General features: G+C 28.0%; 2 protein-coding genes across 2 annotated transcripts; both read right to left on the minus strand.

The window, feature by feature from the left end:
• Positions 1-8,999: 8,999 nt before the first annotated feature.
• On the minus strand, positions 9,000-9,734 carry LOC112594276. Its single transcript, XM_025338979.1, has one exon. The coding sequence runs from the start codon at positions 9,732-9,734 to the stop codon at positions 9,000-9,002; it is 735 nt and encodes a 244-aa protein (XP_025194764.1).
• Positions 9,735-14,651: 4,917 nt separating this feature from the next.
• Positions 14,652-18,457, minus strand: LOC112594277 (zinc finger MYM-type protein 1-like). The gene is made up of 3 exons (XM_025338980.1): positions 18,439-18,457; positions 16,439-17,768; positions 14,652-14,712 (listed from the first exon to the last, which is right to left on the minus strand). Exons 1-3 carry the CDS (start codon positions 18,455-18,457, stop codon positions 14,652-14,654), a joined length of 1,410 nt encoding a protein of 469 aa, XP_025194765.1.
• Between the last annotated feature and the right edge of the window lie 2,857 nt (positions 18,458-21,314).

Below are 21,314 nucleotides of genomic sequence, written 5' to 3' on the forward strand. Positions count from 1 at the left end.
AAAAAAAAAATGGTAAAAATGGACTTATTCCCTTTTGCCCGGGCACCGTCCATTTAAACATGATAATTGTAGATGATATTTAATTATGTTTTATTGTCAACCATTTCAAGTTTATAAAAAAAAAAAATGTTTAACTATAACTTTACTATATAATAAAATTATAATAAAATTACTTACTGCATGAATTTTTTTTCTGATAATTTTATTTCACTAATTTGGTGAACGTTGTCCGAAAAAATATTCGGTCGATATCAGATATAGTTTGACATTAAACGTACAAATCGGTGTTCTGAGAAACTTTGTTGACAATGTGGCAATTAACTACTTTAAGATCTACTGTATTTTTTTGACGGCGGCGAGTGGCGGTGGTAGAAATGCGCCGTATGCGTGTATCTAACAAAGACGTCGTCAATACATTTACAAATATACATTTCTGTCGAATATCGACCGGATGGCACTTCTAAATAAAATTATAATTATATTATTATCGCGTATTAAAAAAATTACGGCGGTTTGTCTTAAAAAATTAGACGCAGCAAATAGAACTTAGAAGCACAATGCCACAGCAACAACGGTGCGACTAACGTATAAAGTACCAAAATAAAAAAACACTACAAAATCCACGAGGTTTTCACCGGTGACTGGTGTCGCTTACGACGCGCGAATGCGCGATACACGCACGAATGGAAGATGGATCAGACCGAATTAGCCGATTGCACAACGCGGTGAAGGGGGTAAAAGCTTAGAATTTTCTTTTTGTTCGGTGCGCGCTCACGCGGACCCGTTCGACCGTCAAAAGGCGGTAGTTTGAACAATAGATTTTATTCGAATTGTTATAAACGATAAGAATTTAATTTTCGTGATAGTTGAAGGGTTCTCAAGTAATTAGTTGCACACAAGCCTCAAGAAGTGTAAATAAATATTAATATGTATCTAATGACTAATTCTATATTCAATAAACCTGTGGTATAATAGGTGCCACCACTTCCACCTGAAATAGCAAGGGGCATTAATGCATATTATATACACACACCCACCCCCCTCTCACCATGGACACTCCTGGAGTACAAATAATTTATGTATGTAATATATTATATAGCACTATAAGAGGCTCATAAAATTATTAAAAGCTAAGTAACCAAAAATGACTTGCAAATGAGAGTGGCAAAGAATGAGGTCTTGTTGCTCTGGGTGGTAACTTATTAAATATTCAATTTTTATTTCATTGGTAATATCTACTTATATACCATCTTATATTTAACGAAAGAAAAATAATATATTTTAAAATACTATTGTGATTTTTTATTTTTCATTTGTTGTTTAATTATTTTGATTAAATTGTTGAATGGTCATTTGATTAATTCATCTTAGTACAAATGTGGCCTATTTTATACTTTCACTTGGTAAATCAACAATGTCAGTTTTTTTTCTGTGCGATAATTGAATTAAGAACGGTATGCAAAATTAATGTACAATAACCATTATTATTTACAATATTTATAATTTATATATTTATATTTATGTACTGTAAATTCGATAGTTGCGATATTATGACCGTACACTATTAGTTGTTTATTTTGCCTTCAGACGATGATGAATAGAAATTTTTATTCAAATTTTATCGTTTAATGTGATCGGCAAGTAAATATAAAAAACCGGTTAATACAAATGTATTAACATATTTCTGGCGGTATAAATGATGAATATAATTTTGTTACGAAAGAAATGCTAATTAATCTGTTGTCTATAATGAATTTTGTAAAAACCTCTGAGTATATAATGTTTTTTGTTCCATCTATTGTTGAAATCAAAATCATTAGATGATTTGGATCTACGTCAAAGTACTTTCAGCGAATGCTATATTTTTTTCGAATAAATTTGTATGTGATAATATATTATATACAAGTGATATGAATATATTAATACGTGAAACTTGTAACCATCTCCGTATTTTGCATATTTAATCAATTTACAGAATAACACGGACGCGTTGAAAAAAAAATTAATCGGCTCGATCAAATGTCAAATTTTTATCGGTCGGATATTTGGTTGTGCACAGACTTTAACCGATAATGAAGATGGAGAATTGGAACTTCCATTACGGGAAAAACGGTACACTGTACGCTGGTAGAGCACAATGATGTCGGAGTGTTACGAGTTTATTTGCCCAATCAATTTAGCTGAGTGACGACGAGGTAACGGAATTAAATTTGAGCTTTAAAAAAATGCTCAATCTAATCTACCGAGGTCGACGCAGTCATTATTTTATTATTCCCTTTGAATAATGTTTTTATTTTATTTATGTTTTAAAATTTTTAAATATTCAAATATTTTATTGAAATATATGTTGATAGAATTTAACCGAAAATGTTTTTTCTAATCTTTTATATTTCAATAGTTTGACTAATGTACTCAAATTCGCTCTTTATATAAATACAGTATGCACACAGAACACGCTTGTCAAATGATTAACGTGTCACAGGTGAACATATATGTGCTGCGCTCTAGTAATCAGTACGCAACCTACGAGTATGCTTCATTTGACCACCCGATTGAGCTTCACTTACTATTAACATAGATTAAAATATATTAAGTATATTTAGTATATTTATTATATTTATTTATTTATATTTAATCTATGCTATTATATAGTGTAATATAATCAATGTTTTTGTTTCATTTTTTTTTTATTTTTTTATTTTTTTTTAGTAACTAAAAAATGCTCGGAGTTTGGTGAGTTATAAATTATTGGAACGAATGTAGTTTAGCAAATTAGCTTGGTAGCTTAACTTTATTTATGCCGAATTATTATATCATTATGTACTTGAGTTTTTGGTTATAAATTTATTAAATATGAAGTGTAACACCTTGCTTTGTTTAATTATGTTTTATTGCTTTTTACATAGTATTGTCGAGGACCTAGGATGCACAAAAGTGTTGCGTTCTTAGAAGAAAATATATAATATAACATAATTGTTCTATCATTATATTATTATTAACTGGAGTTTTGTCAGCAAAAGAGTATCTGTTGTTGTATCATATTTCACTGGCATAAAAAAATATCATTGTATTCCTTTATTCTAAATTATTATTATATAATCTAAGTAAAATAAGTAGAAACTAGCCAGTTTCTGAGCTTCACGGTATTGTAAGTTGTTTTATATGTTTTATTATTTTTACATAAGTTATTTATTGTTTCACTTTAATGCGTTACATGTAAATTGTATTATTTGTATTATGCAACTGTAATTTGTTTCATTAAATGTATAAGTGTTACTTATTTGATATTTTATTCAAAAATGTTTTTTTTTATATTTACAAAACTGACCAGGTTAGATAAGTCAAATTTTGAGTTTATGCATGATTCGTGTTTAACGAAATTATCATTTAAAAATAAACAATAAAAATAATCGAAATAATAAAATAAATGACAAATAAGTGCTTAATTTACCCTATCAGTTTACTAATAATAATTTAATAATATTGTACGTCGTCTGGATGAATATCTCGAGTATGTGATAATTATTATTTAGTTGTCTGCTATAATACGATTAAAATTATAGATTTTTTTTTATAGTAGAATTTTATTTTATTTTTAAATAGTTCTAATAACGATTAGATAATCAGATAAAGTAATTATTAAGAAATAATAAAATAAGTTTGAAGTATATAGATTATAGGTATTATATAGGTATTTTTGAACAGCGTCAATACATACTGTTATACGATAAAAATGTTGTAGTGTATTGTAGTGCACATAAAAATAGGGCCTGCTTTATCGTAATCGAACTTGGTTACGATAAAGCGTGTGTCGTATTTGGAGAGATTGTATAGGAAGCATGGTATGTGTAATACTTAAACATATAATTTTACTAAGTAGTAAGTATAATATTACAAAATATTTATTACAATATTTTTTCGTGAATTTATTCGATATAAGATGATAGTATAAGACCATATGTTATATATTATATGTTACGGTGAAAGATAAATATTGGTGAATGTCGTCATTCTCCGGTGAATGACGTCTTTTACCAAAATGATTCGATTTTGTAGGTAAATGATGTAAAAAATCAGATTTTAAATTCAAATGTACATCTTTCACCGGTCATTGATATCATTTACCAAAACTAGTGGTAAATGATGATAAATCTCAAATAATACACTGATTTTTTTTACTATAGGTACTATTTATAATAATGACTTAGTGTTGGTGGATGTTTCATTTTTTATTTTAGGCATTTATTTGAAGGAGATAATAGGTTAATTAAAAATATTAAAATACATGCATATTACAAATTATTTATTTGTACAATTTTGGTTACCATGACATTTTAAACTGCACAACATTTCCGCTGCATTTCAAGCACATTTTTTAGTACCACAACTATATAGTACACACATTTTTACAAATAATATTAACACACATTTGTAACAAACACAACTCGCTATAATATGCCTGTCGATACTAACTAATAAACTAAAAGAATCGACGTTATTGCTAGTTGGGATTTTCGTTTATCTATATACTTCCGTCATGATATTTTTAACTAACGAAGCTTATTCGGTACCTATACGCTTATCACTGATCGTTCACACCGACATAAAAGTATTAAACATCATTTTCCAATTAAACTGGTGATTGACTACAATAACCGGGGAATGTCTGCATTTACAACGTTTACCAATTTTTAGGTAAATGATGTCATTTACCGAGGAATGACGTCTTTTACTACGTTTACATCATTCACCGTAACATATATATATATATATATATATATATATATATATTAGGGTGGTCCTTATTTTTGAACTTGCAAATTTTTGATTTCTTACCTTTCCATTTTGTTTATTACTATATGAAAGTAATTGTTGTTAAATTTGGTCATGATTACTCAACCCCTTCACGTGTCACAAAGGGGTTGAAAAATTCCAAAATAAGGTTAATATGTCAATTTTTAAGTTTAATTTAAAAAATATTACACTTATCCATAAATGTATTAAAGGTAAATTATAGATACTTAATTCTTATATTATCAATAAAAAATACATTTATACAATTTCTTATAAATCTATTATTTTCTATGAAAATTTATAAAATACTAAATATTTAATTGATTTCATAAATTTGGTTTTTATACAGTTAATTATATATTTAAAATTTTTATTATAAAAATTATTGATGATACAACCAAATATCTTAAGTATTGAAATTTTTAAAATAAAGTATATTAGTAAAAATTACACTGGATTCACAGTTTTGTTATAACATTTTGTTTTACAATTTATAGAGCTAAAATACACGGAAAAATAGTTGTAATTTAAGTATAAAAATAATAAACATTCATCTTTCATATAAAAATTGTAAATAGCGTAGTTTATTGATACCTAATTAAATAAATTTATTAATATTGACTATTTATTATACATTTTTTTGATTTTAATTATAATAAAATTACGTACAGATTTTGAATGGAGTAGATATAATCAAATTATTTCGAATAAATTTTGTCTGATATGATAGTTGATTTTCGAGCATCAGGGAATCTCTTTCTATGACTTTCGACGACTTGTAAAAGGAATTGTTTTTGATTTTCGTCTTTTGTAAGAATCGAATTATAATTTTGAATTAGAGCCACTCCTCTTTCAGCAAAATCATTGACAACTTGCATATGTCTAACCACACTTAATCCTAATTGATAATCTGGCATATTTTCCCATTCTTCAGGATCAAACTTAAGGAATTCAGTTGGTATCTTCAATATATTAAAAAAATTAATTGATTTATGATTAACAAAATCAGCAACAGTTTTTTGGGTACAATTTAAATCAACAGTATCAATTTTAATTCTATTTTTATAATCTTCTGAGTTTTTATTACTTAATGCCGTGACCATTTTTTTTTTAATTTGATATGAAACATTTTGATCAAAAAATGAAAAAGATACCAGCAAGTCTGATAAATACCACTGATGACGTAAAAAGGCTGTAATTCCTGCTTTTGATACAGCTTTATCTGGGTACATTGATAGTTCTTTTAGTAAATTTAAATCGTTTACAGGAGCTGATACAGCACAGGGAGCTTTAAACCAATAAAATACATAAATTTGAACAATAAATAACGAAAATCTTTTCATATAATTTATTGTATTTTTAGACGTTTTGAATTGATTTTTAAATATACAAATTTTAATGGCGTAAATAGCGCGTGCCATCCACCGTGCCCGATGAACTGCTCCAGGCTGAATAAATATTATACCTCTTGTAGGAACACCCCCAAGATAGATAATTATGAGTTCTAACAGCTCCCTGTAATCGTCACGCGAATGAAATGAAATTAATTGTTCTTTGCAAAATATTATGACTTCGTCTCGATTACTTATTCTTTCTTCTAAGACTTGAAATTTATTCTTATCAATATTTTTCCACTGCTGTTGAAATGTTAAAAATATCTGAATGTTTGGCCCAGTTGATGGACTGTTATAACACACAGTAAAAATAGCTCCTAAAACTATTTCTAATATATGATGTCGACATGCGAGGTATAATAATTTTCTACCAATTTTTTCTTCAATTAACTTACATGCTCCATTTATGTGTCCTGTATTGCTGGCTGTTGTATCAAATGATAGTGATTGGACGCGATCTGTTATGCTCCAATCAAATAATGACTCTATAACAGCATTTGATATCGCCTCTCCAGTTCCAAAATCAAGCTTTGGAACACTGAGAAGCTTACTTACACCGTCTCCGGATACTAGAATAGGAAGACGATCAACATTATCTTTCCCAGTAATATCGGGTAATATTTTGCCATCCCAGTGCACAGTTAGAGGACAATCCGGTTTAAAAGATACTTTTATGTCATCGGAAACTTTTTGTCTTAAAAAAACTCTATTTCTTCGAATAGTTGAGCGATTTATAGCGATGTTGTTTGCATTACAGCCAAGACTTTGAGCTGTAGCAATAAGAATATGAACTGCATTTCGATCACTAACTTTTGTACGATCTAATGCCGTTACAATTTCAGAATTCATAATATTTTGTCTTCCCCTTTTTCGTTTATTCGAATTATTTGTAGTTTCTAATGTAAATTCAATGTCTTCTTCACTACAACTTTCAGAAGAAAATAAATCAACAGTATCAGGTACTGATAGTTGTTGTGTTTTTTTACATCTGTTTTTATAATTTTGAAACGTGATTTCACGTTGATTTTTCCGCATTTCTTGTTTTTCCAGTTTTCTATCTATTCCAATCATACACCCTTTTCTACCTTTCTCGCGTTGTGCTAATAAGAATTTTTTGTCTTCGTCAATTTTAATAATTTGTAGAGCATTTAAATGAGCAATATCAAATAAATCTGTTAATCTGTCTTTAAATACTTCTTCTTTTTTTTATTTGTGGTTCGGATCTACGCGATTTACCTTTTTGTAAAGCACGCCAGTTCATATATTCTTTTTCTATTTTAGGAGTAATATTATAGTCATTCATGGTAGGTATCCTCGCACATTTCCAAAAATATAATAATTCTTGAGTTATAACGGATGAAGACTCTTTAACTGTTTTTTTTTTCATTCCGTATTAAAAACAACAGTCTACGCAGAATATCTCCATTTGAAGGAAGCTTACTACCAGTAATTCGTTCTAAAGGCTGCCCAATTAACCATATATCAGTGTTTTGTCGAGTCGTCATAATGTTTCAAAACGTATATTAAATTTAAAAATTAATTATAATTAATAAAAACCCAATAAAATAATAAAATAGTGAAAAAATGAATATACTTAAAACGTATTGTACTTACAATAATATTTGGTCATCTCTTCATGAGTGCGGCTCAATAAATAAAACACATAGTGCTAGTATAGCACATTTCAGTATCAGTATATAAAAATAGTATTTTCACATAGAGAATTTAACACATAATCGTTAGTAATTTAAAGATAACAACGACGATTCGACGCATGGCCTCAAATTACGTAATATCTTTTATACCTAAAAACTGATTACAATTTATCTAAATAGTATAATATAAATTATACTATTGAAGTAAAATGGTTATTCTTATTCCAATGCAATTTTGCAATTTAAACTTATATAATGATTAAATGTTTTATTTTATTTTTAAGCGATATTTTTAAATTAAACTTAAAAATTGACGTATCAACCCTATTTCGAAATTTTTCAATCCTTTTGTGGCACATGAAGGGGTTGAGTAATCATGACCATATTTAACATAAATTACTTACTCACAGTAATGAACAAAGTTGGCGGGTAAGATATTAAAAATATTAATATTTTTTTTTTTCTTATAAATAAGGACCACCCTAATATATATGTTACAGTAAAGGATGTTAAATTTATATTAATGTTATTAACTAGCAATTAATGTTATTAGATATTATTGAATATTTTACAAGGTTTATAACGTTAATTACTAAGGATTTACGTTAATTTCAAACAATATTAGTTAATCATGTTATTTGTATTTAAACTGTTATATTATTATTATTTATTTTCATATGATAATGAACTATGACATTTAGAATTACATAATTTCCCAACCACTCGACAGGTGTATTTATTGGTTTTGCACTTCATTCAGGGCCGTCCCGAACAAAATAATAAGGGGGGGGGGGGGTGAGATGCATTAATGTGCCAACTCAATAAAAATTTTCTCGCTTCGCTCGACAACTATCTGCTACCTACAGGTTACATACCTACCTGTAATTATAGTAGTCAGTAAACATATTTTACACAATATTACAAATTCTTTTATATTTTATTTATTATCTCTTATATATATATATTGATCATATCTTCACAATTTCACAAGTATACTACAATGAAATATTTTCAATAACAAAATGCATAATACTTTTGTATATTTACAAAACTATCATAATTTGTTAACATAATATAATATTCAAATAATATTTTTATACAAACAAAAAAATCTTACAATACATATTTATTTATTATATTTATAATAGACTTAACACTAAATTTGTATACGTCGGTTTTTTAAAATTGACCACTGATGAGCTATTTTATTTATGTCTAATTGATCAACAATGTCTTTTTCTACTCCCAATACAACCAAAGAATTTAATCTCTCATCAGCAATTGTTGACCTAAGATGTGTTTTAATCAATTTTAGTTTACTAAAAGATCTTTCGTTTGATGCAACTGTTACAGGAGAAGTCAATGCCAAACGACAAATTTGATTGGCACATGGTAAAATATGCTTTACTTCTTCTGCTTTTTCCATTAAAGAATTAAATGATGTTTTATCTTCTTGTAACATACTAAATAATATTTCTAGTTCTGTTTGTACTAAATCATAATCTAAAAGACTTGCACCTACACTGCTTGGTGGGAATAAAGAAATAGATTTCTTTACATTATCTAAGGAAATATTGCTTTTATTAAATGGCTGAGAAAATAAAGTAAATAATGGTTGAATAGAAGAAATACATGATTTTAAATTGTCATTTGTTAGTTTCAACAGAGTATCGAGAACCATTTTAAATTCTTTTCTATAAAATAAATGCATTGTGAATTCAACTTGAGTTGTGGCATTAGAATCATATCGTTTAGGAGCTAATCTTTTACGATGGTGGTTTTTAAAATCAGCTTCTGGGTCCGTTCCAAGTAAGTTGGCAAACTCTTTAGCACTATCAATGAAATTGTTCATTGTGTGATCATTAGAGTTGATTTCTGTCAACATTTTCATTGTGCTATCAATCACAGTTATTGCATCAATTATACATAAATTTTTTGCTTCGAGAGTTTCGGTAAGAAACTTCAATTTATACATAATATTTTTCATAAATGATAAAGAAACAATAAAATCAAAAGAGAGTATTTGTTTTCGAATACCAAGTGCTTTAGATCTTGTTGCTTTATCAAAACTTTTGTTTAATGAATGAATTTCATCAAGGCTTTCAATCACAGCTTCTAATTAATTCCATACAGCCTTAACGCTTTCAGCACGAGCAGTCCATCGAGTTTTTGACAAGTTTCTTAATTGTAATGAATTTTCAATTTTAGAAATTTTCTCATGAAGTAAGCCATATCTTTTATTACTTGAAGAAAAAAAGACATAAAGACTTTCCAAAGTATCAATAGTATTTCCAATTATACTACTAGCATCACAACTATGTTCTAGAAACGTATTCAACCTATGAGCTTGGCATGGTATAAATGTAATTTTGTGGCCAACTAGTTCCGAAAGTTTAACATGGGCCCCATTGTATTTTCCATAGGATATTAATCCAGGATTTAATAAATTATTTTCTAAAATGTTGATTATTTGTGATGCCGTACCCAAACCAGTTTTATCTGTTCCTTTTTCCATCTCCAAAAGTCGCTCAACAGCTTTACCTTGACTATTTACATAACGCACGCATACTGATAAACGGTCTTGATGTGATAAATCAGGTGTTGTATCAGCAGACACTGAATAAATGTTTGCTTCTTTTATCTCTTTTGCAATTATGTTACGTGTTTCTTTAGCTAGTAATTCAATAAATTCGTTTTGAGATGTTGGACCTAAATAAGTAACTTTATATGACCATGATGAAGACTCTTCAATCCAGCGTTTCATTAATGGATTATGCCTAGACAGAAGTTTAACCAATTGCATAAAATTTCCTCCACTTTCATCACCATCACCACGAAATGCTAATCCTTGTCGTGATAATGTTCGAGCAATATCAAATAATATAATTATAATTTGTTTGTTAAAATCTTTTTCTTGTTCCAACTTAATTGCTTCTCTTCTATTTGATTTGTTTAATATTATATCAATGCAATTTTCAGTAGTCATAAACTGATAATAATCATCTAACGCTGATTTATGAGAAATACAATTAAAATGTTGTTGAAGTTTACCCAACTTTTTAACCCCACAGCTTTTCATCTTGTGCCACTGACGAACACCATGTTTCACCCATGCTGAATCTTCATAAGTTCTTCCTGGACCATTTGAAAATAAAGAGCATACAAAGCAATATACAGAATCAGTCACAATACTGTATTCTAATAATGGATATTCATTATACCACTTGGGATTAAAACTATGCTGTTTAATGTTGTTTATTTCAGTATTAATTGGGTACTTAGTTAATTTTGGCTGATGAGGTCCTAAAGCAATAAGATATTGACGTTGAGATGTTGAAGCAACAGAACCACGACTACCTGGATCATGACTTATAATATTATCAATAACATTTACTTGTTTTGAACTTTCAGTTTCAGATGCTTTTGAAAATTGTTCAGACAAAATATTAGCATTTCTTAAGAATTCTTTAGAATTTGATTTTATTCTTCTGATAATTTGAATGCTTTCCAATAAGAATATAACTGGATTGGGTAATGATTCTGATTTTAATTTAGATAAAATGGTACCACACTCACTTAAGTCTGCAACAATAATTTCTAATTTACCAGCACACGATAACCAATTTACTTCATCATTTTTAAAATCATCGGTCTCCGCTGGAAATGATTGAGATACAGAAGTTACATGGATCTAAAATCATATTGCAGCAAATTAGTTATTTAAAATAATTTATAAAGAAAATTATACACAACGATACCTCAGAATTAGGAGCAACATGAATATTTTGATCATTTTGAGCAAACTCATCTTCCAATAGTTTTTCACAAACAATATTATTTTTCTCATTATTTACATTTAAATTTGAAATATTATTTTTCTAAAATAAGAATGTATAATTGTATTACTAAAACTGTGCCATAAAAGTGTATAGGTAACATAATAAACAACTACTAATGAACACGCTTTAACTTTTTATATTCAAGCAAATACTTTTTTTTGTCCTTAATAGAAATAATGTTTATTTAATAAAGAAATAGTAACATAATAACATGATTAAAATTTATAGACATAAATACATAATAATTTAGTAATAGTTATAGCTTCTAACATTTAATCATATTTTAATAACAACTATTGTTGAACTTAATAAAAATTATAATTTATTATAGGTACTTACCAAATTTCGCTTTTCTATGATTTTTGAAGTCTTAGCTGCACTTTGAAAAGGATTATCGGGAGCACCAACAAGCCTAATATTAACTGATTTTCCATTATGTACTTTTTCTTCATGTTGTTTTTTAAAATCGTTATTAAATATACTGCCACATTTTGAACACACGACCTTAAATCGATTTCTTTTACGTTTTACACTTCCGTTATCGCTCATTTTTTTAAATTGTTTAATACAATTTTAATTATTGTTAATGTATAGCCGTTAAAAAATACTCAATTTAAATATTAACGTGTTGTCAACACAACTTTTCAATTTGAGACGCGTACAACTAAAATAGCGACCGCAGATGGCTAAACGACCAACGGGAATGAATGACGATTAACGATACAAATCACAAATTACAAAATAACCAAATACTCAATAAAATTATTAATTAAATATTGTCAATACTCAATACTAACTATATAATATAAATGAAACAATTTTAGAATCTTATCGATCATTCGATGTCTATATTTTTATATTTTAGATAAGTCAACATCATATTCTGTTCAAATTACTTATACCTACTTCTATAAATAGAAATTACATTCGTCGACAGCGCACAACAGTTCCTTATCAGTTTTTATTATGGTATTATTAAAAACACTTCATTATTATTCTACAAATGCATAGACAAATTTGTATAATGTTATAATATTATATACTTATATCTTATATTATGTATAATACATTTAACATTGTCACATAAAGAGTCAAGAGATACTTAAATTGTGTTATATTATTTGTGTTGGACCTTGGACAGTTCCAGTTGGTAATCGGAAAATTAACTTATATACCTTCATAATTATTATAAACTACGATATATTAATAAATTATTATGACATCATATTTATTTTGTACTATGTAGTATTTACAAAATTATTTATAAATTGTATACAAAAAATTTTAATTTGTCGAATTCCAACTCAAATACTTAATGTATCAATATGCCAACTCAAATGTACATATTGTACACTTGGGGGGGTGGGACACCCCCTAAAACCCCCCTTCGGGACGGCCCTGACTTCATTTTACAGTGACATCTTTTATAGCCTTGTGTGCCCATAGACTACTACATCCTGCTGCTTCTCGGAAGTGTTTTCTCTTTATCTTAAGATGATTCAAGCAGGGTTTTGAGATCAAGCAAAATTTCTTTGCATGACACAAGTTGAGATCTCGTATACTTGTGTTTAAGAAAACCTAGGCCTCTTTTAGGATTCGATGACTTTTTTTGACAATGTGTGCATAAATTTAAATATGCCATAATAGTTTCGTTCGTAATATTGTAATATTTTGATTTTAATTCAGAATTCATTTTACATCTTACGCCATGGCCAATAGTAGAATGAGTCGAATGCAAAATATTGAACAACTCGTCAATTGTAACGTAATACAGTATAGTATCGTCATTTACAGGTTTAATAAGACGCTTTTTATTATTTATTGTTAAAATATCATATTTACGTACCATTTGGTAATTTTTCATAGACTTTTTTTCTCCTGGCGTTTTCAACACAAATGTTGAATGTTTTAATTGTTCAATACGAATATTGTACTCATCAATGCTTAGAAAGGAGTTATTATCACTACGTTTTTTTTTTTAATTATATCAGATATAATGTTGTTAAATTTGTTTTTCATTTCAAGTTCATCCATAATGAATTTTATTAATAAAGAAAATTAACACAATGTTTTACGAATATTTTAACATACAAAAATAATATGACGATATAATGGCAATGTCTATTCGATGCGTACCGTGAAAAAACTGACAAAAATATTATCCATAATAGTTATTATATTTACAATAAAGTCTTACACTAGTAAGCCCCATTAAGCTTATTTATGCTTTATTTATATATTACAGAATATCTTAGTCCGAAGTTCTATCTACTGCGGCTGTAATACTATCTAGTAGGTATCTAATACCATTGATTATAGAATAGACAGATAGGCAATGTTGAATGTAATGTTAAAATTTGGTGACCATTCATATGATGCAGCCACTATGGAGCGCTAGTGCAGAAAATCATGCAACCGCTAAAAGCGCTAGTGTAGTGGTTAGTTTATGATGCAACCGGTAAGTAAGCGCTAGTGTAGAAATGATGCAAAGGTGGTGTACCCTCTCATAGGTAGGTAAGCAAAGAGGAGGGTGTCCAGATTCTAGGTGGTGGTACCACTACCATAGTATGGTGAGGAAGAGCGAGGGTACAATAGTTGTCGTTCTAAAAATAGAATATATTATTTCATAATTCGTTATAGCATATCCGATGACCGATATCATTAAATATCCAATTGACTGCTGTTTAGTGTTTACTGTTTAGTCGTTTCTTGTTTGTGAGAGACAATTTTTGGGTTACCAACTCTTACTGTGATCTATGTGATCAGTCTTTAATACAAATAATAATTTTTATTGTTTTGAGTATAAAATTATCTGTCTGACAATAAATGTCAGTATGTGAATTGTGGCAAGTCGAGGAATTTGTTTCCTAATTTACGACTTTATCGTTTTCCAAACGACGAGAGAAGGGAAGTTTGGATAATAAATTTAGGTAAATAATATTTGATTGATCTTCACAGGAAACACAATTCTATTTTCGATTGAACCCGAAAAACTGCATAATAGGTGCATTTGTCAAGAGCGTTTCCCACCTGAAAGTTTTACAAATTTTTCTAATAAAAACCGTTTAACTAACACTGATATTCCCTATTATTATAATAATAAATCTGAGCAACAGCTATGTACATCTTTAAACTTAAATGGAAATCATAAGCCTGAACAAGAATTTATTTAAATATCAACTCCAACTAAAACATATACACATTCAAAATCAAATATGGTAGAGTTAGTTTTCCCAAGTCCCCTTTTTTTTACTTTCTTCTACACAAAAAGCTAAAATAACAAATATAATACACATGTCTAGCCCCAATTTAAGAAGAAAACTTGATTCAATTGAAATAGATACTCCTAGAAAATTGAATTTAAAGCAAAAATTACAACAAAAAAACAAAATAATTCATAATAAAATAGTTCATATTTCAAAATTAAAAAAAAATAAATAATCTTAGTACTCGTTATAATTTTAAAAATGTAATAAATTTGCATAATTTTTCTTCTATAAACTCTAAGCCAGTGGCGTAACGGGGAAAAAAATCTATGAGGGGCAATATAATATATTTATCATTATCAAAACCCTGATACCCCTCCCTCTCCCCAGTTAAAATATATTTTTATTATATGTATTTTGTACAGTATACTTAATTGTTTGAATTACATAAGTCATATTTTAATTCATTTTATGGTTTAGATAAACATAAATTGTAGGTAGCAGGTACTTGGTACCAATATTGTTAAATAATACCAATAAGAGTTCATTAATAAAAGGTGCTACATGTAGCTTAAAAAAAGTAACTAGTATTAATATTATTTACTTATATTTCATATTTACTTAATAATTAATAATAAATAACAACTTATTGAATCATATTATTTATTAAATAAAACTTATAAAGTAAATAAAAAAAAAAAAATTATTTCAATGCTAGTTTTCTATTACCCCCTTCTCCTTTTGAAACAATTATCAATAATTTGATCAAAATCAATTGGTACTGATCGTTGAATCTGTAGAGATGCCTGCTTAAACGTACTTGGCCATGCTGGTTCTTAAATAACTTTTCAAACGTTTTAAGCATGAAAATGTTCTTTCGCATGAACTGGTATTTGTTGGTATAGTCAAAATATTTATTATTTTTATATAGTTAATAAATCTATTTGTATATCACCACATAACAAATATGCTATTTTATTATTGATGTTGAATTCATTATATTTTGTCTTAAACATTCGATTAAACATGGTAAAGCTCAATAGTGGTTTCATCAAAATTTATTTTATATGTATCACATACTAATTTAATTGAATTCTTTTCAGGTTTTTCACTAACAATAACATCCTTCATAGCTTGTAGTATATTAAGATCATTTTCTTTAAATCTGTCTTGTATTTCTTTTATAATAATATCCAAAACAGTGTTATAAATGTTGATTTTATACATATCTTGAACACTTATTATGTTTGAAGAATTAACTTGACCTCCTCCCAATTTCAGTGGAATAGTTCTTTTTCTAGGAAGTTTTGGAGAGCTAATATTGTTTTTTTTTTGTTATTTCCATAGCTTTGTTCCAAGTTATATTGAATTCTGTATCTGATCTATACTTATTTAAAATATCTACTGTCTGTAGTGTCATTGTATTTACACTAGCATAATTAATATTAGGGGATTGTAAATATTTTGATAAAATATTAGTTTCTCGCATTACATTATTTAAAAAAACTATACAGAACACAAATTCAAAATTTGATATAGAAAAAAGCAACGAAGAAGCATCAGATCCATTGATTGAATCTTTTTCTGAAATGTCTTCTAGAGTTTTGAGAATGACAGTAAAATTAGAAAGAATTGAGTTTAATGCATCTATCCTGCAACTCCATCTTGTATCACTCAATCCTTTTAAAGTTTTTGGTCCAATGTTATCACCTAATTTTATCCATATTTGCTCAAATATTTCATATCTTTTAGAAGAAGCACCAATAAAACTATGTAAAGCCTTTAATGTTCCAAAAGTATTTCTAACATATGATACTTGTTTTGCCAAATCAACCAAATAAAGATTAAGAATATGAGCGTGACAATGAACATAAAATGCTAATGGATTTTCAATTCGTATTTTGGCTTGAACACCATTATATGATCCTCTCATGGAAGCTGCCCCATCATAACATTGACCTCTTAAATCTTCAATTCTAAGATTATAACTATTGAGTACTACCTTTATTAAATTAGTCAAAGACTCACCATCAGTTTGGTCTGTTCTAAAAAATCCTATGAAATCTTCATGGGGATTTAAATTACTATCAACATAACGTATGATGAATGATACTTGTTCGTGCCTAGCAAGATCCTGAGTTTCGTCAATTAATAAACTATAAATACCAGCCAATTGTATGTCCTTGATTATGTTTTTTGTTACAAATGCACCCATTAAACTAATAAATTCATTAATATGTGTACCACTTACATATCTGAAGGATTTCTCTTTTTTTAAAAAATAACGATCCAAAATATTATTGTCTTTTGCACGTAATTTCATCAGTTCTAAAAAATTGCCCATGTTTTCAGAATCTTCATTTTCTCTATGACCTCGAATTGGAATTCCTTGATAAGCACAGTATAAAATAGTTTCCAATAAGCATTTTATATATTCTCTATTTTCTTTTACTACTTTGTTATGATTACTATCAATTTTAGATATGATATTGCCTTGTTTAATAGCTGATTTGAAACCAGCATATTTTGTCAATGATTCTTTATGAGCAACACTTTTGGAATGATTATTAGAATATTCGTTCATTTTTTTCCAAGATTTAAAACCATTAGTTATAAATGCTTTATCACAACTGGCAAATGGTAAAGCACGACAATAAAAACAAAATACAGAATCTTTTGAAGGGCTGTATTCAAGCCATGGAAATTTCACGTACCATTCTTTTCTAAATTGTCTACCTTTAACTTTAGAAAAATTACAATTAGTTGGCTGATATGGACCAAGACCAGAACAAAGTAAATTGTATGCATTGTTAGAATTTCTAGCCGGATCACGATCACAGTCAATTTCACACTTCAAATTTTCTTGTTTTTCAGGGTTTCCTTGAAATGCAATTTAAACAATTTAGTAAACATAATAAATAATCATTTTTAAAAATTATAATAAATACATAATAAAAATCTTTTATTATAATATTTAATATAATAGATATGTAACATGTATTACTTACCAATTTAACAGTCTTCATCTATAGAATTATTTATACATGTGGCAATATTTTCAAGTTTTTCTGTTTATTAAATTAATTTAATAATAATAATAAAAATAAAAATAAACAATCTAAGATTATACTAGAATTTATAGTATACTATGTATAAGAACGCCATGTGTTACAAAAAAACTTTTGTTTGAAAAATGTATTAAACATTAAGTAATACTCACTGCTTTGGGCGTTTGTAGTCTTTTTACATTTTGATGACATAAAATTAAACAATGTCAACTACCGTTTATTGGACATTTTTTTTGTTGATATTTTGATATAATTAATAATAATTAACAAATTACAGCAGAATGAGGAAGTAAAGTCAGTATATAATATTAGAATAGTATATTCAATAGACTTTAAGTAAAGCACTAAATCACACTAGCACATAAAAATTTAATGTGGTAATGACTAACGTAAAGTACGTAGGAATAAACTATAAACAGGACAAAATAATAATTATATTATCAGTTGTTATTATTGTAATATGTTATTGATCTAAAAATAACCTCCCGTTCCTTTAGTCATAATCACGATTTCAAGATAATGTTCATACTGTCTATCACACTTTAATAGATATGCAATGGTATTATTATTATTATTATATTATTTTTATTCCTAACCCAACTAATGCGATTATTGTAAATTGCGATGACATAATACATAACAAGAGAAACCTAAAATTAATGTTAACTTCTATGAAATAATTCAAGGAAAATTTTTTAGTCTTATAACACGTATGTTAAATTATAAAAAATTACATTTTTTCTTAACTTATGATGATTTAAATATTTGTACAGTTGGATTATCTGGGGGGGGGCAAAATTATACCGTTATCTCTGTAAAAATTGCCAGGGGGGGCAAGTTCCCCCCCCCGGCCCCCCCCCCCACAATTACGCCACTGCTCTAAGCCCTAAGGCAATAGTGATTAGTGACTATGTAATTAAGAGATAAGCGTCGTCCGTGGACATTAAATGAAAAACAATTAGCTTTAAATTTATATTATAAATCTCCAGCAACATATAAATTTTTACGTTCTCAGAAAGTAAATTTACCAGGACCATCTACTATTTGTTATTGGATTGGTCAATCAAAGTTTTTACCAAGTTTTAGTAAATTATTTTTTAGTCATCTTCAAAAAAAATTTAAGTCATCTGATTATAAAGAAAAAGTGTGCTCTGTTTGTTTTGATGAGATGTATATAAAAGAATTTGTAAAATATTCAAAAGAATTTGATTATATTGAAGGTTTTGAGGACTTGGGTCATTATGGAAGGATCAATAAAAGTGCCAACTGTGTTCTAGTATTTATGGCCAGAGGTATTTATTCTCAGTGGAAAATTCCAATTGTATATTTTCTTTCTCATTCTGGAGTAAGCAAAAACATTTAAAAAAAACTAATACAAGATGTTCTTAAAAAATTATTTGAAGTTGGATTGTGTCCAAAAATTATAGTATGTGATCAAGGCACAAACAATCAAAGTACTTTAAAATCATTAAATGTTTCCGAAGATAGGCCTATAATTTCATTTGATGAGTTAGATAAAAAAAATCTCAAGAGTAGATGTCTCGTCAAAAAACAGATGCACATATTTATCCAAATTCTTTTCAAAAATAGAATGTTAAATTAGCAGCACAATTATTGAGTCATTCTATGTCAGCAACGATCCGAACTTGTATACAAACTGGACAACTTCAAAGTAACACTTCTTTAAATACTGCAGATTTTATTGAATTTATCAATCATTTATTCGATTGTCTTAATAGCAGATCTTTATATAGCCAAAATCCATATCTATGTGCATTAACTCTATTCTATAATCAATGCTAATACTATTAAGATAACATTATATAACAACATTTTCCATCGTACTATGTAGAAATCATCGATAATCAAACCCAAAAAATAATAAACCACGATAATCACTAGTTTGTTAGGTAATTATTGTTATTTACTAGAAAATAACGTTATTTTAATGTTTAATATAATTTACTGTAACATATATATATAATGTCCTCATAATAACATAGTCTAATAGTAAGTAGGAGAAGTAAAAGGGGTGAGTTGGTGGTATAAACACTTACAGTATAGCAAAGCATGGTGAATTAGAGTATGTATATAGTATCTGTAGTGTCTTAATTTCGGGTCGATGTGTTTAAATAAAATAACCTATCTATTAGTTAATTATATTACATATTTGCATATATATATATATCAATCACATTCTACTGCTGTTTACTTTCATAAATATTATCGTGTTCAAGTTCATAAATTTACAGTGTAATTATCACATAGTTCTACTACTATTATTAAATTATAGTACATCATTTTACGAAATATATTAATACAAAATATTTATTACAATATTTTTTCGAGAAAAATAACGAAAAGTTTATTTTTAATGTATAATATTGTTAAGAGTTCTTAACGTTTTAAAAACTGAGTTTGTGTTATACATTATTACATAAATGGACATCTATATTATTATGGGGAGGGTAAAAAAATATGTGTATGGGTTACTTGTGGGAAATGGCTAGGCACGTAAGTGATAGATGTTGATGGGAGAACGTTGATGGGGGAGATGCAGCTGCCATTCGCCGTATTGAAGAGCGGGGGGTGGCACGGAAGGGCATGGTAGTCACTAGTGGCCGTAGTCCGCTTTGTTACAATCGACAAACATCTGTCTAACGAGCACTGTTGTATCGTCTCTTTCACCACTTCGCCAGAAGATAAGCAACAGCCATCTTAGCATCAACCACCTCAGCAACAGTCATCTCAGACACAACTTTTCTCAATACCAATTCTTGCGAACGAAAACTGCACTTTCTTTTAACAAGCAGTAATCACTAATCAGTGTGTTTTCTCATTTCAACAACGTGTTTTGAGTACCACTTTGTGTTACCTAATACTTCGGCATTATAGACTATAAGCAGTTTAAATTCAGGTAAGTCGCATACATTTACGTAGAATTATTGTATTTGTATGGTGTATTTTATTAAATTTTTAAATAGATTTAAAAACCTATATATCCGGTGGAGGATAATAAAACGTAATCTTATAATACTTTTATAAACTTACTAATATAATTCACTTGAAAATCATATTTTTAAATACTTTTTATGTATCTAAATAAAATTCGAACAAGTTTCTAGTTATAGAAGAATAATGATTCCGTGTCTATACCATACATCATAATATATCTTTAATTTAATATATTAAAATTTTTGCATTAACATACTTTAACGAAAGGGACTAAAATAGTTTTCTGTAATATTATACTACAATAACTATTTTCTAGTTATAAACTTAATGTCCAACGTACTGATGTGGATTGGCACATATATGTAATATATGCTAAGCAATACGTAACTGAACCAGCATACCG

The sequence above is a fragment of the Melanaphis sacchari genome, unplaced genomic scaffold (assembly GCF_002803265.2).
Source record: "Melanaphis sacchari strain LSU unplaced genomic scaffold, SCAv2.0 Contig226_pilon_pilon, whole genome shotgun sequence".
Lineage (NCBI taxonomy): Eukaryota > Metazoa > Arthropoda > Insecta > Hemiptera > Aphididae > Melanaphis > Melanaphis sacchari.

Bases quoted from the DNA above. Each gene is read 5' to 3' on its own strand.
- LOC112594277 (XM_025338980.1), bottom strand. The intron at 14,713-16,438 runs GTTGCTTTTTTC...TAAAACTTTCAG, and splicing joins AATGGATCTGATGCTTCTTC to GTGGGAAACGCTCTTGACAA.
- LOC112594276 (XM_025338979.1), bottom strand. From the start codon at position 9,734: ATGAAAATGTTGACAGAAATCAACTCTAATGATCACACAATGAACAAT.